Genomic DNA, 23,254 nt, shown 5'->3' with positions numbered 1-23,254 from the left:
CATGTCTCCTTGTAACAAAACTAGATTACAGAGCAAATACCCTAGATTTGGAGTTATGCCAAAGAACATGTTTGCCACGTGGAGTTCGTACTGAAACTTAGCAGCAACCTCAAACCCAAGGGTCAGAAACATCCTGCCTTTTCTCACCTGCAGTCCTCCAGCGGTCCCATGGGCTAAACCTAAATGACTCGAAGGTCAGGGCATCTCTGGAGGAGACACTATTTTCAGATCATCCTCTCGTGTTACCCCAGACAGATTTAGAGGTACAGAGCAACTCTTGTGGCCCTGCTGCAGCTCACTGCCAGACAGTTAACTAAAGTCAGCCCGCACCATAGTCAACTTTGGTAAATGCTCTTCTAGACACTTCCAAATGTTTCCAGTATACACATGTATTTGTGGCTACCTCAGCTTTGCCAAGACAAATGTGAGGTGGCTGATGTGAACAAGTGTAATGCTGAAACCCACTTCAGGCAACAGGGTCTGTCAACCCCCAAGATGTGCAGACCAATTGTTCTGTCATCAGCAGAGGATTAAAGTGGGTATCAAGAGAATTCTGTTGCCAGTTCTACCACCTATTCACTGCAACTTCAAACCATATGGTCAAGAAAGTGTAATTTTCCCTTATATATCATTAGAGATCCGGATGGATAGTCATGTTAGGAAAGTTCTGCATGGTTTATACTGGAAAAAGGCTACAAAACATTATTACTGAGCTACATGTGCAAGCAAGCAGATAGCAACTCCTACCACTCTAACTCCTAACAATTCATCTTCTGTTTGCATGAGTTTCTATTAAAAAAAAACTGATAAGAATAGCTGTTTCATTGGAATCTAAGTCTGCCCTGCTTTCAGGATTTCTACTTTTGCAGAGATTCACACAGCTGCCTGAATGCACAGCCATTATCACAGGAAAGAAAGCAGCAGTTTGCTCCAGTATATCTCCTACCATTTAGGAAGCAGATTCTCTATACCGCTGCACTGAGAGTTTAGCCTGTTTATGCAAGCTATCTGCACTGATGCAAGGGATGGATGAGGAGCAAATTCCCAGAATAGGAAATGTCTAAATACACATCAGTAATTTTTTCATGCATCAGTGCAGATTTTTGCACATGCCAGATCCACCAGTTCAGATGCTATACTAACAATTCTTTGGAAAAAGCAGAAAAGGAGATGTACAGAAATGGCAGAGATGGACTCATTCTGCTTTCCCTTCTGCCTTCCCTTCCAGACAGACAAAAATAACCTGCAAAGAGCAACCTGCCCTGATATCACTTGCTAATGACCATTATTCTTAATAAGAGTAAATATCAACACAGATGCAGGCTGCTCTGAGATTTGTCTCTTTTGAATCTCAGCCAACAGCCTCTCTCTGAAGATGAGCTCTTCAACTCTCACATGGGAGAGGGTAATTAGGACTCCAGTTCTCACAATTTAATTATATCACTTGAAGAGGCAGTGTAAGAGTTTGTTATAATGACTAAAAGTAAAAAAAAAAAAAAAAAGAAAGAAAAAAAAAAAGAAAAACCCCCACGACCCAAAAAAGACCCCCAAAATCATCACTGTACCACCCAGGCCAAGCCACTCCAGACAAGGCACCAGGCTCAGGAAATACTGGTTTGAGGATGAGGTCAGTAATTTATCCCCAGCAGCCATCCCATGCTGTTTCCGTCCAGAGCAATTCTAACCTTTGCAAGTCCCTGCTGTGCTATTGCTGAAGGGACCCCTGCAGGCAGTCCTACAATCATCCAGCATTATCTCCCTGGAAAATCATCCAAAGCATCAACCTATTTTCAATACCGCAAAGGACCTAACCAGCAGCTGTCTATGTGGTAATAAGGTCAAACCTTAAGTGGCACAATAGCACGGCTTCTTTCCACTCCCACAGGCATGTTCTCCACACTTCCCTTCCCACAAAACCAAAGCAGGGCTCCAAAACGTGCCTTTGCTGGAGAAGTGAAGACGTACGGCAGCTTGGTAAAGAGAACAACAAAACGAAAGATCCCAGTCGACCTAACTAAGCAAGAAGTCTAAATAACAGCAAAGATAGCATGCATCGCAGGAATACTTCAGCCCTTTCCATTCACATGCCCATCTCCTCTACCGGGACACATTTCTGTCATTTGGGGTTATGATGGAGCTGGCAGGAAGCCCAACTGGAGCACTCTCTGTAAACCTCTGGGGTCCCTTGTCAGCATTAGCATGCATGAATAATCCCTTAGCACAGGCAGCCAGCTGCTAACAGGGCAGGAGGAGGGTGAGGGACTTGTGAAGGAGATCTGGCCTCCTTTGGCTCACCAGCACCTGAAGAGGATGTGTCACAGGTATTCCTTAGGAGCAGCACAAGATGCAGGGCTGCTTCCACAAGCCTGGAAGCTCATGGTCATAAGGATGGAGAAGCAGATCAGATACTCATGGCAGTCCCCGGTGGCAGGAGCAACACAGAAAAAGGCTTTTGCAGCAATGTGTCAAGGTAATTTGGAGAGAGAAAGAACAGAGGATAAAACTAGACAGGAAGAACACAAAATAAGACCCAGGAGTTTGGCTGCAGTTTAAGTCTACAGTGGTTTCTAAAAATAAAACAAGTCCAAGCTGGATGGATCCCAAGTAAGAAATGGTGCATGGAGGTGGCAGTGCAAAAACCCTTCCCTGGGGCAAATTCAGATAGGTCCTGATAGGTCCTGAAGGAGCATGGTAAGACCAAACAACCTCAGCAACATTCTCTTTCGTGAGCACAGATAAAACCTTTTGCAGCTTCCTAATTATTTCCCTTACCACGTAATGCTGCCCATTGGCTTCTCATGAAGAAGGGAAAACAGCCCCATGATCACATCAGCCCCTGGGGAGGAAGGATCTGGAATGACTGTCAATCCCCTCTTTGGAAAAACGTCCAGGTCTCCAGTTGCCAGCGTAACAGCAGCGTGTGCACGTGCTGTGTGGCCATGTCACTTCGCTGCCACTGTGCTGGCATCTCCAACACTTTGCAATGCAGACTGCACCCAGCTTTCTTTTTCATCCACACCTACAGTATTTCCAGGCACAAGAGAAGTAATAATAAAAACGCTGACAGAACCAATTTAAGCAACGAGGTCAGTAAATCTGCCTGCACAAGAACTATCTCATTCCTCTATCAGCATATCATGTAACCACATGCAAACCACAGACCTCACAATCTCGAAACAGATTTTCTCTTTTATCTGTACATCTGCCCATCTGAAACAGGGCTCAAAAACCATGTAGATTATGCGTTAGCAGTCCCTTGTATCACGGTTGTGCCTGTAGACTCTAATGCAACAGAGGCTCTGTTGTATCAGTGGCTGAATAGACAAACACTGTCACTGTCCCAACAGCTGGAAGAGACAAAACTGAGCAGGTAAGGAAGACAAACAGGCTTCAAGAGCCTGTTATTCGGCAGAGCAGAAACAGGATTGCTTACCCAGCAAGCCTCCCAACACTGGAAAAGCTTTGGAAGGTACTAGTCAAAGCTGTCATCTTGTTACCAGCACAATCTTTCATTCTTCTCTCATCATTTAAGTGCCTTCATTCTTTTATGTCACAGTGAAAACCACCTTACAGAGAACAACTCCCGTTATAACTTCAGGGAATTTCAACTGCAATTTCAGCCCAGCCATGAGAAGTGAATTATCAAAGAGGGTTTCCTAGCCCAATGCACAGTCTCTGCAACACCCTCTGGCTACCTTCCATAGAATACCCTTTCTAGACAACAGACTGATGAACATCCTGAAAAAGCATGGAGTTGAGATCCTGCCAAACAACTAATTGAGCTTGTGACCCAAAAAAAGCAGCAAAAGGGGTGTCAGCAGCAAAAATGTCTTCAAGCCACCTAAAAATAAAAAACACATTTGCACTTGCAAACCTAATCTGAAAGAGGAAATAAGTCAGTTGTAGTCAGATGCTCCTGCAAGGTTTCAGAATCAAAAATGCAATTCATTAGCCATTGTTGAGGACAATATAGAATTTTGACTACGCTCCTTGTAGTCATTGATCCCACGCTCCAACAAAGACAGTGTGATCCATTTACAATACAGCAGTTTGTGTACTTTGCTGACCAAACAAAAAAATATCGACTCTTGCACAACTCTCCTCCTCTCAGACTGCAGGCATTGCCTGTCTCCCCATCATCCTCACTCCTCCCTCCCATCCCAGGACAGCAGCTGCCACAGCTACTGCTGCTGACAGTATGTAAGATTTGTAAGACTCCTCATACTCTGTAATGATCCAGACCTTTCTGTACTCACTCCCTTGAGACAGATCTGAAATTAGAGATGAAAAAAAAAATCACTTCTCAAACCATCAGCCTGGCTTGCAAAAGCACTTCTCCAAAGAGCTGAATGGTAATGGCTTCCATCTACTCGAACAGAAAACCCATACTCAGCTACTGGTGCAGACAGGTACTTTGATACTCCGCTCCTCAGTGAGGTTTAAGAACCTGCAGGCATCAAAATAGGAACAGGACCCAGGAGAAACGGATGCAGAAGTAATCAGCATAGGAAGCTTAAATATAAGATTTATCTTGGAATACAAAGCAACATTTTGCTCCCGTTCTAGGTTCCTGATGAAAATTATCTTATAAAAGAAGTAACAATAGCAACAGGTTTCCATAGCACAGAACAAAGGAGCCACTCAAACAGCGCAGGAGATGAAAAGCTTGAATGTTTTAAGGGATGGGGGAGCATGAAAACCAAAACCAGAAAACATATTGCTGGAAAGAATTAAAGATAAGGATTAGCACACAAACAGGACAGACTCTCATCTGAATTTAGGGCTGATTTTACCCCCTAGAATACAGCAAAAATTCCCCCTGTGACCTGCAAGGTGATTGCAGACTTCTGCTCCAAATGCTCCCCTGGAACGTGCCAGGAATGCAAACAGAATAATCCATGTGCTGTGGAGACCCAGCACCACTTGTCACCCAATACAAATGACTCTCTGTGCCCATTAGTCAATTAGAGAGGCCACAAATCTATAGGAATGAGATTAAAAAGAAGTATTTTCTGAAAATTAAAACCCATGAGATGAATTCTCGCTGCCAAGCAAGAGCAAGCCAAAAAGCTGAAAGAAAACCAAGACAAAAAGGTAACAGGTATCGTCATAACGTCAAGCAAAAACAATTAAGGGGAAAAATTATAAGCTCCAGCCCTGCAGAAAGTCAAGAAGTTATTAATGAATGGTACTTTCCATGGAAATACAAATTAGCAAGAGGCACTTGGCAGCCCACACACCTGCACAGAAATAAGGTGAACACATTCACAGGAGCCACCAAAGGCTTTGCAGATACTTCTAAAACAACCGAACACTCAAACTGTTTGCAAAGCAGCAGCTTTCCTCATCAGGCCTCCACTAACTCACACAACCTGGCACAGGGGAACACTGCCCTAAACTGGGACAGAAGGTGACCGTCACTATCTTTGAGTTCACATTAATCTAAGAACTCCACAAAAGCAGGTTTTGAACATGTCACCTACAGATACACAGACACTGCAGCACGTTGTACTGTTCCTTTGGTGCCCGTTTTATGACTTTTAGCTGCACTAAAGGATGGATGCTGAAGGATGCTTTAAATAAAGTACTGGATGCAGGAAAATAGAGGAAACTTTCTTTACATTAAATCTTAGCTTGCTTACTCTTCTTTTGGTCTGAAAAGCAGCAACATTGAAGATTCAGTTAATGAGCAATTCTAGGCAAAACACACGGAATACTCACGGTTACGATGAAACTTAGACATGAGCCCATGCTCATACATCCAACCACTACTGTGCATTTTAGTTAAATTATCTGCATTTCTCAACTAATGCAATGCACCAAACTGCATGGGTCTATGTTAGGAACTGAGAGCCTACTTAAAAAAGGAACCTTTTTCGGACTGGCATAACACTTCCTGCATGGTCACTCTTACAGGAAAATAAAAGGGTTTTAATGTGAATGAGCATTAACCATGCAGATGGGTTATGACAGAGAAAAGAGGAAGGCATCGAAAATCTATGCTGTAAATGCACAGTTTGCCCATATAAATTGCATCCACACAAGGACCACACTGTCAGTATAACTCACAAAATATTCCTGAGGGACACTTGCATTCCTCCCCTGGACCAGCTGCAAGTGGAGTCCCTGCTACCTCCCTCAGGCTGGCACCTAAAACTAAGTGCCATCCACTCTGGAGCTGACGCTGCCCTTTGCCTTCAAAGCTACTGTAGAAAAAGGCAGAAATCCCAGACACTGTAAATCTACTTGGATGGAAAGCACTGCATCAGGGCAAGAGCAGCACTCCTCCTTTTTTTTTTTTCCTCTCAATTAGATCTGGTCATTTTTATTCGCAATTTCAAAGCTTTTCATCAGCTTTAAAGTTCAGCTACAAGTAAGGCAGATGAGTAGACTTATTCTCTTAAATCTTACTTCTGAGTGGCTTCATAGGAGTGAAGGTAAAAACTAGAGAGCAAAATGACACTTTACACCATCTGTACTAGCAGCCTTATTTCTGAAATTTCTCCCTGCTATGTCAAAGCATTAAACACATTCTTCTATGATTGTGTGTATGGGTAAAGCCTTTCCGTATCAATGCATTAGGAAATTAGAAATTTGTCAAGATTTCATCTAAAAGGCAGATAAACACAGATATTGGGGGTTACCCCAGAAAGGACAACTACCCGTGAGATTTGTCTCTCTCGTGAACCAGCACGTTTAGCTGCGTAGCCTTGAAAGGACTTCTTTGCCAGACAAATTATGGTCCTACCTTTATGTTAAGCATCATGGGACTGCTACAACAACAATTATTGGGGATGGGGACTACAAGAATGAGGCACATGACACACAAAAGGGACTAAAAGAATGACACACTAAAGCAGAAAAAGTGGGATTAAAACCAACGAAAATTAGTCAGACATTTTAACCAGATGGCATTTCCTCTTCCTAGCAGTCTGATGTGCTAAAGCCAAGCACACGCGTTATGACAGCAGATGGAAATCACACAGCTTTGTTTATGTTTGGGACCTACAGCAAAGGGAACCGTGCAAGTTTGAGCAGAGAATAATTACCCAGAGCCAAAGAAATGGGTGTTTTTTTGAAAATACCAATCCACAATTGGGCAGGAGTTAGAGTTAATAAAAAACTCGAAACAATTCATTAACAAGAAAACCCACGAGTGTAGAGCTACTTTCAACCTCTTCAAAGCTGCATCCGACCACAGTGTGCTTTATAACCTGCCAAGCACATCTTCCTCTCTTAAAAAAAGCCATTTTACTTTCTTTCCACTTCATCCAAACTAGTTACACTCTTCCAAGTAACATCAATCCTTGGCCATACCATTGCCTATCACAAAACCCACTCAAGAAGGCTAGAGAGTAACTTTATAAGGATTATTCTTCAAAACAAGACCTCAGGACATCACAAATTGGGACTTGAGCTCTGTCTGCTTTAAAGACAAGCAACAAAACCTTTGGCTTTCATTCAAGAGGCAATTCCATCTTTTTGTGTTCCCAGGCACATCACTTTGTACCTTTTACTTGCCACCATAAGGACTTGCCAGGAGTTTTTATTTTTCTCAAAACTCCTCTTTTACTTGACCACATCAATGCTTTACCCTCAGCTGTACCACGCCTCAAAAGACAAAGGTTTTGGGAGATGTAGGAGGACGCAGCACAAACTCCAACCTGCTGTTAGAGTTAGCAGCAGCCACTCTCTCACAAAAGGAAATGACATTTTCTTTTTTGCAGACATCTTAAGCTTTCAACTCCTTATGATTCCCTTAACGATGCCCTTAATTTTTCCAAATTTCTATCAGCCTACAACTAAAAAATAACTCAATAAATAGCCCAACCCTTTGCTTTTTTACATGCCCATTCCAATAGTATCTGAACGCCCTACAGAGCACTCTTTCATGCTGCTGCAGAATTTTTCCTTTCAAAGTTCTCCAAACTCTTTCTAAACATCGACTAATGAATCAGGCAATATTTACCCAGTTGCCTGGAAAACAGAAACACCTTTTGTAACAGCACAAAGTAACAAGAAGTGACTCATTCGCAGCGCCAGGAACAGAGGCTGTAACTCTCAGCGCCTATTAACGTGGTGCCTCCCCAGACACAAGTCCCAAAACTCCTGCTCCCAAGATGACTGATCCATCTGTGGAACACTGAAGATTTAGCAACCTGCAACACTGTGCTCTATCCCCAACACCAGGCAATTTACCAGGCATGATTAATTCAAAATTCCTTTGTCTCTCACACCGCCATTCATTGAACATCAAACACCTCAGCGAGAAGTTCCTAATTAAAACACAGAAAGGCTAAAATAAAGTGTATTTTTGTACTTTACTGGTGGGTCTTTTATTCACAACTGAAATAGCTTAATATCTAACTGTGTACAGAGCCACATATGCTATCTCAGAACACAGCAGTGAGCAGTGACCACTTCAACGCTGCAAGCAATTCTTGTGCTGCCCCTTCATGTCTAGAAGGAGGTGTCGAAAGGACTGAAATCTCCCGAACAAGGACCTTATCTGCAGTGCCATATGCAGAGGTGTCTCTGGACATGTGCTCACATGGCCCCGCTCCAGCTCGCCATTAGCACCAGCGAGCCCAACTGAGCAGGAAAGGCAGGCACCTGGCATTCCCAGCCCCACATCTCCCAAGCCCAGGCACTCTGGGGAACTTGGCTATCCTGCCTCAAAGTGACAAGATAAGCGGCAAGCTGCTCTAGTCCACACTAACTGTATCAGCAAGAAACCCAAGTATTCTGCTACATTATGCTGAAAAACTAACTTCCCTGGTCTCCTTGAGACCACTCAACCTGGAACTGAAAGCTCAGATCTAACCTCTGTCTCATACCACAGACTCGAGAGAAGCCAAAGCCAAGGAGCACAGTTTCCATGCAAACCAGCCATTCAGGCAGCCCCTTCCGGCCACAAACCTGCACACTCCCCTCTGCTGTATGAAATACAGAACACACTGCAGAGACTTAGCAATCCATAATGATCTCCATCAGCGGAGCAGTGTGCTCTTGCTTTCTCCTGATGGGAAGGAGAATGACAAGAAACAAAAAAAGCACCATCGATGAAGAAAGAAAAGGCACTGACTGCCGTCACCGCCACAGGGAAGCAGAGACACAAACCACAGCTCTGCATGTATGCCAGCCTTGCCAATGCTTGGATCTGAAGGCAAAGAAGCCCAGTACAGCGGGACGCGGAGAGCAAAGCCAAAATTTCCTGCTAAATATTGCTGCCAAACAAGACATTTTTTGTCAGTATTTGTAAAACAAATTGAGCCTGTGCTGTAAATATCCCTGCATCTGTGTGCTGTTTGTTTCGGCACGAAGGCTTGCAAATAAGCTTCCCAGCACACTTGCAGCAGGAGAATAGCTTGAGCCACTCTGGCAGGACTCAGCTGTTCAGGCCATACAACCAGCCCTTTGTGACCTGTGACAGACAGCACTCTCTGGTATTACCACTGCAACGAGGTGGGCCGCACTTTGCAGCCACCTGTATACAATTTAAAAAAAAAAGCAATAAGCAAAGGAAAAAACCTTTCAAGAAAAAAAATTGTTTAAAAGTTACCTCAATGCTTTGAGATTCATTTCAGAATGCTTCAAAAGCTCAGCAAGCAAATTGACCACAAAACTTGGTTCAGGCTCAAACTATTCGTTTGAGGGGTTTTTTTGCATCCGCTAAGACCTCCTTCACCACAACAAGCCAGTCTTCCAGCTCACCTTGCACCATGAGGCAAGTTCACAAACTCTGTTATGACATCCCTCTGCAGGAATGATAAAAAGAATAGAAGGACATCTCTGAAAAATGCCCAGCTATTTTTTCCAGGTTCTTCCCAAACAAGTGATCTGAAAGAAAGCACTGCTTCACCCTCCAACAGAGAACTACACCTACTGCCATGTTACAGCATACTGGCCATTGCCTGCCACTCAGCAAGTAGTAATCTGATTGTACCAGCATCAAAGTCAATTTTGGGAACCTACTAATCTATTCTCTAGTCTCCCAACCTCTTAGGGCATGACCCTCACCAGGCTGCTTGTTTCGGCATGAAGGCTTGCAAATAAACTTCCCAGCACACTTGCAGATGGAGAATAGCTTGAGCCACTCTGGCAGGAGTGGGATTAACTCACCTTTCATTAGATACAGGAAACTTAACTTAAATATTTCCCCACTGTGGTCAGAGGAAAGGCACTGCAGATACCAAGCTTCCTATGAAATGTATTAAAGCACTACCTGAGGAGACTTGAAAATATATTTCTTGCAAGTAACTGCCATAACAAAAGTTTGGTCTAGGTGTCAACGTTTGGAAATTTAGAGCATATTAGGGTTTGATGAATTGAAGTTCATTTTACAGCAAAACCAAACAATACATTTCTCTCCCCATCACCACCACTAACAAACTCAGGAGTGGAGACTGACCCATGGAACTAAGTGCCAAAACTTCCATGGATTTCAAACTGAAGTCCTAAACACAGAACCTTTCCTTCTCCAACCCAGAACTAAAATAAATTCTGGAGATGGTTACTGCTTAGTTATATTAGAGCAGCATTTTGAAGGGCCAGATGAACAGCCTCATCATTCCAGCACTTGTATACACATGTCAGGTACACACACATGGCGAACAGTAAGTCCGCCAACACAGAGTAGCCTAAAACCAAAGAGGTCACCAAACAAAAAGGTAGTGACCACTCCATAGTCAGAAATGGGGCTGATTAGAAACTGAAGTCAAGAGGCTGGCTCAGTATCCTATTTGTTAGCCCTCATTATTGACAACCAAAAATTATTAATCACTGCTTTTGTCAGAAAAGGAGATTGGCTTTCATGGATTTCAAAGGTATGCCAGATCTCCACACAACGTTCACCTCATCAGGATCAATACAATTTACCGGCTGGCTTTTCAGCAGGTGGGAAGTGGTACAGGCTTCACTGACTTCCAAGGAACAGTCCTGCTTTCTGCCAGAGGATAACTTGGAACACTTTGCCCATCAGTTGGACAGAGATGAAAGTGTGTGTGCACTTGGATGAGCCCAGCAGAATGCAAACAGAAGGCCGAAGCGGAGGACTCCACGGGAGAGATACCTGCCTGGTGGCAGGGGGAGAGCAACACAGGTTAGCCAAGAACAAAAACACGTTAACTTTGATTTACCAATGACTTATTCTGGGTCACTGCTTGATGGATGAGGGTTAGTTTCAAAGTACAATTTTAAGGGAGCAACATGATGTACACAGCTGACTTTACATTTGTGTACAGTGTACAATCTGTTCATATCATGGCAATCCACCCAAACACACAGGTAGGCAGCAAGCTGTTCCTCTGCAGTGCAGGAAGGGGAACTTGCCACCTGCAGGCAAAGCTCTCAAAGCTGCAGAGGCACTATGATACACAAGCTAAAACCAAAAGCAACGTGTTATTGAGCTGAACCACAGTGGAGGCTTTCACATCTGCAAGCCAGAAAGCACACACCTGTTCATTCCTCCCCACAGACACAACCACTTACAAAAACAAGTTTCCCTGCCTTCACATTAAAAACTGCCAGGAACTTAGGCAAGCACAGAGGAAAGTCTTCAAAAGAAAGCACATCTTGTTGATGTCCACACAAAGGAGTGGACGTTTCAAAACCAAGCAAACAGCCTTACTGCTCATGCAACGTTTGCTGTCGGAGCAGAACTGCATCGCCCTCCAGCTGAGGCACAACATGTGGGATTCCTCCTGCCTTGGCTTGTGGAAAAGCCAGGGCAGTCAGTGTTTCCACAGTGTCCCCTATGAAAGGCGATGCTAGCTGGGGTCTCCAGCTTCAGGGTGAAAAACATCCTGTCAGAGAAGTGACAACAGCCATAAGGAAAAGAATTATTCCCCACCACAAGTCCAAAGGAAGAGAGGGTAGTAAGATACAGGCTCCCTACAGAAGAAACTGCACAGAATGATGTGGGTTCGGTTAAAGGCAAAAAGTTTCAGAGACATCAAAAACGTTAAGTCAGCAACAAAAGCCAAAAGGACAGAGGGGAAAAAAAGAAGAAAACTAATGTGACACATACCCACAGTCTATCCAGCCTATAGTACCTCGTCCTTTCACCTCCTGGGCCACGCTGGACAATAACCTGAGTGAGCTTTCCGCAGCAGCAGCTGGAAGACAAAATAAAATAATAAAAATAAATGAACAACAGCATTACTACTCCACATAGTAGAACACAATGGTGTGCTTCTTTGTTCTGAAGCACCAGAAGAACATTTTGTCTAATTTGAAGAAACCAGTATGACAGGGATCAGTAAAATCTTCTGTAAACTAGAAGGAAAGCTGGCTGCAGCTGAAGCTGCATGGCTCCTTTCCTCTCTCCCCTTAAAACAACACAGAAATTCATACCTCCAGGCATGCTCCCTGAGCTACATTAATGGAGCTATACTGTGTCTTCTCCTGCAAACCAGTTTCTATTCCAACATTGCCTTTTCCCTGTGGCTGGGCATGAACCAGTTTGTGCCACGCCTGCTAATTAGAGCAATTTCATTTAGGACTTTCATCAACTGTAAGGGCAAGGCATTCAGCCTAACTCTCCCTAATTCTACCCCTGTCATACCCAGAAAATAACACACTTTATTCTCAAATAACCCTTGGAGACACCCAAACCAACAGTCCTGAGGAGCACCCTGAAAAGGTACTTCCAAGAACTGGCTGTATTACAGATACCCAACAGAGATTTTTATAATGCCATGCCACATTTGTAGATTTTGCAAAACACTTCCATTCCAAAGAAGTCTTATAAATGGTATTAAAAATAAACAGAAGAGAGAAAAGTATTGTGGTAGAAAGAAGTATCAGTCCCCCCAAAAATCTAATAGGAACTGTTTCCTTCCTTGATAAACAAAAAATAGAAACCCAGAGTCTCTTTCAGATCTCCATAACTATTTCAACAAACTGAATGTAAGAATGTCTACATTGGGTCAGGCCAAATGATCCTATAGACCGATGTCTTGCCTCTAGCATTTGAGAAAGTGATGGCCTGTAGATATCAGAGTAGACAAGCAGAGACATTGGGATATTTGAGGGATACCCCCTCAAACACACTTTTAAAAATAAAAGCATTCAGGGACCCATTTGTCCCAGAAAACTCAGTAGCTGAGCAGCCCTGGCAGGACACCTGGCTGGTAAGGTGAACTAAACATCTACAAATGAGGACACCTCCTGAAACCAATGAGTTCTCTGAATGAGATAAAAAGTGTCACCTAGTTCTGCTCAGCTGGGAAGCAAACACTTTGTTCCAGCAGCATGATCAGATGCTGGCCAACATCTCATTACAGCTGGGGGATGCATATCTGGGATTAGAACTGCACCTCCAAATTCCTCTCTCTTTTTTTCCTCTCCCTCTCTGGGTGACAGAATTCTAATTGTACAAGGATCACTGTTCTAGGAAGAAACATTAATCCCACAGTCAGCTCTGCATGCAATGCTTTAGATTGCTAAAACCAACCAATTAAATAACAAAAACAGAAAAAAAAGAAATCTCCATAACATGGCTTTTGAACAATGCCCATAGGGCAACATTTATTAGATGAGTGTCACAGCTGAAGTGTTCTGGTTGTGCTACTAAAAATGAAAGCAACCACCACTTAAAATATTAAGCGTAAAAAGAAAATTTTCCCTTTAAGAAGCTGAATAATACAGATGTCTTTTTATCTAAAGTGTTCCTTTCAAAATCAAAAGGTATTAGAAACTCTTTTATGGTTTTTACTTTGAACCTGTTACTACAAAACCATTTGGCCAAGTTCAAGTGCTCAAAGTTCCCCACTGTAGCAAAACACAATTTTTTAAACAATAAGTCACACTTATAATTTTAACTGTTTCAGAATAATCTTTAGGAAACAAAGTTAATTATTGCAGCTCCTGCACCTCTTTGTCTGCAAGATTCTCTGATACTGGGGCAATGGGGACAAGAGGATATTAGTCACCATATACTGCTCCCATTTGATACGCTATAAACCCAGAGCAACTCTACCATCATTGTGTTTAATTTAGATAAGACCTTTGCAACAGGTCAGAAAAGGAGGACACAATACCCAAACAAAGCATTATCTTCTACAGCTTGCCTACAGGAAGGAAAAGGAAGCAACAACAAAAACAATAAAGAAAATAATCATAGTGACACATTTTACTTCTTGCTCTCCAATGACTTCCACATTCACAATACCATTCCGCACTTGTGTATGAATTTAAAGATAGTTTATTTATTTTACATGGTGTCACACAAAACAACACATCAAAACAAACAAGGCAACAGTATAGCCAGAGCAGAGCAAAAGGAAGAGCAAATAAGTAAGTAAACAGCCAGAAAGGAAAGCCTGAAGGAAAGACAAGACAACCAAAGGATTCAAGGGGACAGGTGGCATAACATGAGATGAGTCATTTCTCCCTCTTACACAACAGTTCATTTTTTATTTTTATATTTTGTTAATTAAAGCTGAAAGACAACCATGGGACACTCAAAGCTGTCAGAAGCAAAGATGGATTGATTTCAGTGCTGTAACTATTCATTAAGCCTTTCAGTGTCACCAGGAAATCAAAACTTGCAAACTACTGTGATAAACACACTAGAAAGCTCTTATTACAGGGAGCCATTTCTGGAGATAAAGCCAGAATAAAATACATTTTTGCCAATGTGACAGAGCAATTAGAGGGCTGAATCAAGATGACTCCAATCTTGAAACACCAGGAGCCTCTGAGTTAAAACAAAGGACACTATTCCTGAAGAAGCCCTTGTAGTCACGTAGAAGCCCGTTGGTACACACCTTGCTTGTGTCACAACAAGCTGTGACATCAAAAAAAAAAAAAAAGGGGGAGAGGACTTACCAGATTTGGAATACAGCACTAGTATGTTATTCCGTGTCCTGAGAAGCTTCTTAAAATCCTTGTGATCACTTATTTTTTCAATGAGTGGAGACACCTTCAAGGAGTACACGAATGCTGGCAAGAATGCCTACAGAAACACAAAGCCAGAAACATCAGTAACAGCTCCCATGCAAAGAAACAAAATACAAACTGCTTTTGCAAATTGCCTCAACATTTTTCTATAATCTTGAGGCATGCTGCCTTAAATAAACTATCATATTGATTTGATCAGCAAAAGCCAAAAAAAAAAAGAGCCATGCACATGATTTATTGAAACTGGACCAATACCATTCCAAATACACCTCCTTAAGTGGAGAGATAAACACAATATCAAGAAATACAGTTTTAGTTAAGATGCCATCCCCTTCAGCAGTTTGTTCCCTAGTCAGATAATCAGATAAAAATTCTTATATAAATTTAATATACTCTAACAAGAGGAGTAGCAAATTGCCACTTCAAGAGCACTCTTGTCCCTAGATCTCAAAATACGCTGCAAACTCAATGGAGTACTTTGATATCCCACTAAAGACAGTGAGAGCTATGAAGCTAAAATAACCCACACTGACACAGAGCAGACAAAGGAAATGAGAACAGAATATGCAAGTAATCCAGCATCCACATTACAGCACTAAGCACAACCCTCTCCTACACACCCTCTCAAACTGGAATGGGGTTTATGTTTCCCAGTGTCCATCTTGTATCACACACAGAGCAGTGTCTTTGCCACAAGATCAACTTTGGCTTCCGCTGGCCACATGGAAGACACAGCATTTAATCTCTCTGCATCTCAGCTCTGTATCTATGCAAAGAAATTATTTTTTACTGCATCTTTTGGTCTATTTAAATCACAACTCTTCCAGAGCAAAGTTTGTCTGTCATAAAGTAAAACTCCTATCAAATTATGACCATAACGTCAGCTGGGGCTTCTACTGCTCATTTGTACTGCAGTAACATTCAATAATAACAATAATAATAATAATAATCTTATCCATCAGGCTATGCTGCCTCCGTTCCACACTGTACTGAAGTCATGCTAATGGAATGATTATGGGAAGCTTAGCTGGAGAAATTATCTAGTTTCCATTCACCTTACAGTAAAACCTTAACACTTAATTGCTTGGCTAAAAGCTTTACCTCATTTGCCTAACACATACAAGAGGTTCAAGGTTTTCTTAATTACAGAACTCATTTTGATCGTGCCTCACTCCAGATGGGCTGGAAAATGTGTCCAGGGTGGATGTGAAGAAGTAAGAGGCTGTTTTCCTTGCATCCCATATATTACAATATGCAGCATTCAAAGAAGGGACTAAGACAATCAAAGTCAGGACAGTGCAGCCCCAGGCACAGACTTCATTACAAATATAGCTATTTGCAAACACCACTATCACTGAGGCACAGAAACAAAACCTGCACCTAAGAAACAGACTTTATAAGTGCCAGAAGTTTTTACATGTGGAAAAGAGAGCAAGGTGGGGGGAGTCCTGGGACACACATGGCAATGTAAAGATGCTGAGCTGAAATGGAGGTCATCCTCAAAACAGCCAGGACATATGTGGTTATTTAAATTTACTAGAAAATACACCTGTAACATAAAATCTAGGAGTGAACAAGTTACCCCACTCCACAGGCAGGATTCCCACCACTGAGCCTTGCTGACCAAACGGTCTAACTGTGAGAAGGAAAAGTACACAATTGCAAGTCAGGCCCTACTTTCAGCATAAACATCCTTGATGCTTTACATTGACCAAAAGACTCACATTCTTCTAACTCCAGATGTCCAGAGCTCAGCCTTCCTACTTCAGCCATACGAGGAATTAATCTAACTTTGACTTATGGGCAGATCTATTTAATCCTAAATAATTTATATAATAATAAATTTAAACTTTATTTAAAAACTTCTCCCTTTGCCTCAATTTTTTGTAACTATTCAAATGTCTTAGATTTTTATTTATGCCTTGACTTAACTGAACTAAGGCTGAACACAGCGAAAGGTGGAATTACAGGTTGCCTGTAGTTTAAGGAACTGGACTCAATTAAGGATACTCTAGTCTATGAACTCTGCTAAAAAGAAATAATTGGAGTAAAAAAAGCCACAAAAGCCACTTTCAACATGACACCAAATGGTATTATGAACTTTATTTAAAGCATCTGTCCAGTTTTTAATGATAGGTCAGAAGAGGGGCATTGGAACTAGATGGTCTTTAAGGCCCTTTCCAATCCAAACCATTCTACAGTTCTAAGTACAGGTATTTTCCAGATGGAAAGGTTGTTTCACCAATTTCAGTGACTTTTTTTCTTCTTTTTTTTTTTCCTCCCCCTTTCCTTATAATGGCAGAGCTATAAACTTCTAGAAAAGTTGGATTCTGGAAACAATGACAGCTGTAACTACTGCCTTGTCAGTGTTGTCACTAACAGAAAACTTGATGCGCTGGTGGAACAGTAGGCGCTGGGAGGGAGACACGCCACATTGCACATATCCACTGCTACTCTGCCCAATTCCTCTCCAGGTATCAAATCAATACATGTTACCCATTTTCCCACAGTTTTACTACAGTAGCTCTCTCTGTTCCTATGGTTTAGACCAAAACCCACCGGGAAAGGCATTGTGCATATAAGCACACCAGTCAGCCCTGCCGAATAAATCATCATCTCCCTTTAATTAAGATTAATGTGGCAGCTTTTCCTGGTTATAAAACCCAAAAGGTCCAATCCAAAGGCAGAACTGGACAAAAACGCCCTGCCTGCACATCTAAGGCAGCCGCAGCAGTACTGGGAGGATATTGGCTGAGCGGGAAAGTTCATCACCTCCCAGTTTGCATTTGCACTACATGGTGTTTGCAAACTGATAAGAATTAAGTAGTTCCGAACTCTCCAGCTTTCTCCTGCTGAAATTAATCAAGACCCTATCCAGGAATAAAGGAGAGGCCGGTTTATTGTTAAACCTCCAGAAGAACCAGCTCTGTTCAAGGCAAGTGATGCCAAGCGGTCATTTCCACCAGATACCAGTCCCAGCCACAGGGCTGCTCTGCCCTGCTCCACAGTCAAAGCTGCCATGACTGTACCAGTAGCTACAGCCTCACAAGCTACAGCCACTAGTTGGGTCTACAACATGAAACTAAGAGCATGGGAAAAAAGAATCCTATAGAAGCAGTTATACTCTTCTTCTCCACAGAAAACCAGGCTCATATTCCTGCACAGCCCACAGGTAAAGCAGCAGTAAAGGTGAAGCTAATTGGCATGTACTGTGCTATATGAACTTAATTTTAAGATATGAGTCAGGTACATTTACTCCAGACATTTTGCAGGAGAGCTCACCAGCCAGGCACTGCCCAATCAAGCACACTGCTTCTTGTTTAAATCCAGGGCACAAGAGGAGATGAGCATATATTAAAAAAAGAAAAGGTCAAGAAAGGTGACAGTCCCTCCTGGGCAGGAAGCCTCTTTTCGTATGCGTCAGGAAGTGCTACATTCACACATATGGAAGTCTATAAATAAGAAACAAGCTAAACTCTCTTGTCACTTGAGCATCCTAAAGCTTTAAAATCTATTCACAACCGCCGTTGAAAAGTTAAGAAACACTCGAAATATTTTTTCAAGAAGCTGCCCACCTCAGTACCTGCTAAAGTATAAGGCATATTAACACAATCATGTACAACATCTGTGCCACCCTTGCCAGTTATGCCAATGAGAAATTGCAATAGAACTAAATTATTTCATGCTGTGTGTGCACAGTGCCTAGCAAAACAGGTCCTCATCCATGGCTGGCTTGGTGAGCTGGAACAAACACGACTGTCACCTGGTGTCCTTGGATACAGAAAACTTTGGTAAAGACATTCAGAAAAAAGGCAAACTACACGTGGCAGACTATGAAATGCAAATCTCATAACAATTCCAGTCTGCAGATTTCCCCCAGCTCAAGATCGCAATCTGAATTTATTTTCACAGAATTTTTTATGGCGTTGGTCACACATCAGTCATGTGACTGTAGTGTCTGAGATGCATGAGAGATTCTCAAGTAAAACATAAGTGAATCCAAACTCTCAAGACAGTCAATTCAAAACTGCTGAGACACTGCTATTCAAGTAGAAGGTACAAAGCCCCCCATGTTCTAGCTCTGCCTCTGCTCTTCAAAGTATGTATTTAAATATATGATCTTGCAAGCTAGGTGGGAGAAGTCTGATCAGTCAAAAAGGTTTAATTTTCTTTTTTTTCACTATTCTCTAACAATTCCTTGTAGAGTTGCTGAACATATGCAAGTGCTAAAGAGCAGTAAACACCCCACAACCCTAATCCTTTAGAACTGGTACCCAAGAAACATCAGAGCTCTCAGAAACCCAGAGGCAAAGAGTTATAGGCAAATAACTATTTGCTAATTATACTTCCAGGACTGACACTATTGAAAAATGTGGTCATCCCTCAGGCTGTGTTTTCTCAAAATCACTGAGGATCTGAGAAAGCAGAGTTTACTTTTTAAAAATTTTACTCTTCTCTGAATCTCATTTTAGAACGAAAAAAGGGAATATCTTTCAAACAGCCACAAGAATGTATTCTCATATTTTACATTTATTATTCAAATTAAATGTGATAAATGCTTAACTGCTGTTCCCACAGAACCCAGTTCAATTTATGAGTTGCTCCCCACAAAGGCTTCATGACAGCATGGTCTTTTGCTAAGGATAAGCAGCATGTCTGGAGAATTGCTTATTTATTTATTTTACATCAAGGGCAATGAAAATACACGGTTTTTAACAAAAAGAAAATAAAAATCAAAATTAAATAAGGAAGAACTATCAGAAGCGTAGCATTATACACTGGACAGAAAAAACTATTTCCTATTTCTCCTACTTCCAGCTCAAGCGCATGAAATATATATTTCCCTGGACACAAATTATGCATGAAAAATAAAAATGCTTACGCTGCTGACACAGTGCTTAGGTGCCCGAATCCATATGTCAACATACAATTTTTATGTGCACACTAACACATGTATAATTAGGCAGACAATTTGCACGCTATTCATCAAGAATAGCTGGGGCTGACTTGCACAAAACGCTGTTTCCAGAACACCTGCTGCTTGGCAGGGACGCAGTCTTACACTCAACCACAATTTTGAAAGCCCACTTTTAAACAAGACATTGACTTTGATTTCTGTCTCAGCTTTGCCGCCCACTGGTGTCATTCTCATTTTGGGACAACAGCATTCAACCCACTGTAAATACAATCAATGAGCAACCCTGTGCACACGAAACAGATTGTGTCTGACAAGGTATTTTATAGGACTAGAATTGAAGAGGAAACCTGGCTCAAAATTCCAAACAGTAATGGAGATGACTGAATTTAATTTCATTCTTAACTTCTTTAGGAGGGGACTAGTTCACATTCTAAACAAGGGTCTCATCTGCCACATTAAAATGGGGGGGGGGGGAAGGAACAGGCAAGAAATCCCAACAAGAAGACAGAATCTCACCTCCTCTTTCCTACTCAGTTCCCAAAATGAGCCCTGTGGTGGAATGCAGACTTAACTTCAGAAGGTAGATTTGAAAGAACATGTCTGTTTGTGATGACGGAAGTTTGTAAACCTGCAGATCAGCCGGTGGCACAGCCAGGTCCCGTGGCGAAGACAGCACTCACATACTGAAAATACCAGGTCTAAGTCATCTCCAGGCAAGCGCAACGAGAAACTGACCCGTGGCTTCCTTCCCCCCAATTCGTTCTCACTTAAAAATACAAGATGTTCAAATCCAAAGCCCCCTTGTTTACAACAATCACAGTTTGAGTGCAGATGTTTTATCTTCCTTGTTCATCATACAAACCACTCTTGACCTTGTGCCATAATTGCTTGCTTTTCACTCAGGAGCCCTCCCTCTGCTGCTATTTACATTCAGGGTTGTACTGCTTTGATCACTGAGCCATTTGTAACAAATGCTTTCCGAGATGGATAGTGATAAGTAGGACAGTCCCCTTTTTTCATTCATGATTAATATCTGAAATAGCTGTAGAAACATTTTAATCAAATCAGATGAGGGTTATCTCTGTTACCCAAAGGTACCTCAAGGAAGCCTCGTAAAAAATTATTATTTGAATGAGGGGGGAAGAGAAAGGGTAGTATTTGGGTCTCAGACTTCAGGGGTCACAACTGATGTGGCCCCTGCAGTAGCCCCTGCAATCCCACTGAAACCACAAAACCATCATCTCCCAGCCACCTGTGCAGGGGTTCCCAAACTGCAACCCACTGAGGACCCCCAGCACAAAGGTTGCAGAGCGCTGTGTGTCACAGATCCAAAAAGCCATACACGGTCTCAGTGGGGAGCAGTAACTTCCATGCCTACAGCAGCATGGGATGGCCAGGTGAAGAGCACTCCAGCAGACACACCGGAAGATCAACATCTCCTGCACTGGAAGACTGACAGCATTTGAAAACCATAGTTTTGCCCAACAGTTACATTTGCAGACATGCCCACCGGACACTTCTTGAGTTTTTTTCATTTCCCACAAGCTCTGTGGAAGAAACAGTCCTATTCTGTACATAACCCAGATTGGTTAATTCTCACCTCAAGCCATTCCAGGAACAAAAAACCTGAAGCACTACTGACATTTTGTTGTGAGGGGTCATATCTGCAAGAGCCAAGTGCCATATTTTCTTTCGTTTTCAAAGAAAGGTACTCTTTAACTTGGGCTGAAGACTGCTACAAATAAGGCATTCCACTTAACGTGGTGCCTGCTATGTTCACTTTCCAAATATAGAAGATAGTGAAAAATACCATGGAGACGTCAAGATTTGACTAGACTCTACCGTTCATATTGTTCTTAAACACTGGCTTTTAAGCTACAGGTATAATAGTCTATACTAAAGGATGTTCTTAAGAGCTCTGTGTAGCAAATTAATTGTATGGTTTATCACTGGGTTTCAAATGCTCTGTGAAGGAAAACCTGTGCAACTATTTACTAAGTAACAACTGACTGTAATAGGGTCAATTACTAATGCTGACAAAGAACTTTCTCCTTATTATGAACGTGAAGCTCTCTCTCTTCAAGCCAGGCACTGGCGCAATATATATATATATATTAAACAAGCTGTTGATGAACTAATGTTTCAGATATCACTTCTGAATGAGCACATTTGACTGCAGAACTTAAGGGCATGAGCAAAGCATATGCTACATAATCCCCCACTAAAAATTAGGTTTTCAAGAAGTTTAAAGAAGTACCACCTACTCAAGAAGCACGTAGGAGGTACTATAAAAAGAAGACAAAAACACTATTAATGGGACTTATAAGGAAGAGAGGGCAAAAAATGACACCTGAAAATCCCTAGCATTTTATATGGCACTTGTTATCTTCAAAGCATTGCACAAATGTTACCTAATTAATCCTCACATTTTTCTGCCAGGTGCTAGGAGACGAAGCTTAATTTTAATAGTTGGAGTGAGATTCACACAGAAAGGAAGTGATCTGCAAGAGGCAAAAGGGAGGCAGCATCAGAACAAACTGGCGCACAGCTGATCCTAGAGCAGCTCACAACCACACAGTCATGGAGTGCCATATCCTGCAAAAGTGAGGAGGGGGAGAGAAAGAGTCTTATTTGCAGTCACCCAGCAAACAGGCTGCATGACTCTGAACCCACAGATAACAGACAGGACATCATCAAGGCAGTCACAAATGAAATTACCTTTGTTATCTGTGTTCTGCAGTGTACAAGTCACAGCACCCTCCACCAATGCTACCAGCTAGCACAATGCCAAAACTAAACACTTGCTCTGTCATTACAACTTTTTGCCATTCACAAGCTTGCGAAAGTGGTAGAATCAAGATAAACAATAACTTACTTCCAAAGTGACCCTGGCTGCATGAAGAAATTTAAGGCAATGCTAGTTTGTGTAATGTAATTTGGAACCAGAATCACCAAGCTTCTCCATTCAGACCTCCAAACACAACTTTGAAGAAAGGCCTCACTACCTTTGTTTTACTGAAACAGAGGAACTGCATCACCAAAAAGCAAAAGAAATGGTCAACAATAGAACAAGCACCTCTTCCATCACCAATTGCTTGTGACACCACAAACTCACTGCTGGGCAGAAAGACCATTTCTGATGACCATACCACCCTCGTCGCAATATCCCAGGGCCTCTGAAGTAAACAGGCACTTTGGCACCAAACTCAATGGATTGAAAACATCACTCCATAAGGTGTGGAGTTGAGTACCAAAGCCAACGTTTAATTTGGGAAGGGCATCTGAGGAGACAGAGCATATCCCATGTCACCGTTCTACAAATTAGTATTTTGAAGAAGGAACAGACAAAGTAGGAAGGGGGCAGGAAGACAGCAAGTAAGGGATTTGTCTGTGCAATACCCTCCCTCTGACTGCCACAAAACTCTTTCCAAA

The 23,254-nt window shown here is 42.1% G+C and overlaps 1 protein-coding gene across 1 annotated transcript in view; it reads right to left on the bottom strand.

Annotated features, from left to right (window-relative positions):
* Positions 1 to 23,254, bottom strand: part of PDIA5 (protein disulfide isomerase family A member 5) — a 100,507-nt gene that overhangs the window by 73,441 nt on the left and 3,812 nt on the right. The window contains exons 2-3 of the mRNA XM_032692622.1: positions 14,833 to 14,959; positions 12,029 to 12,116 (exon numbers count right to left, since the gene is read on the bottom strand). Of these exons, the coding sequence (XP_032548513.1) occupies positions 12,029 to 12,116; positions 14,833 to 14,959 (215 nt within the window). The remainder of the gene's footprint in view (positions 1 to 12,028; positions 12,117 to 14,832; positions 14,960 to 23,254) is intronic.

This window comes from Chiroxiphia lanceolata, chromosome 7 (assembly GCF_009829145.1).
Source record: "Chiroxiphia lanceolata isolate bChiLan1 chromosome 7, bChiLan1.pri, whole genome shotgun sequence".
NCBI classification, from domain to species: domain Eukaryota; kingdom Metazoa; phylum Chordata; class Aves; order Passeriformes; family Pipridae; genus Chiroxiphia; species Chiroxiphia lanceolata.
The sequence above is the reverse complement of the archived record's forward strand: the minus strand, read 5'-3'. Positions and strand labels throughout refer to the sequence as shown.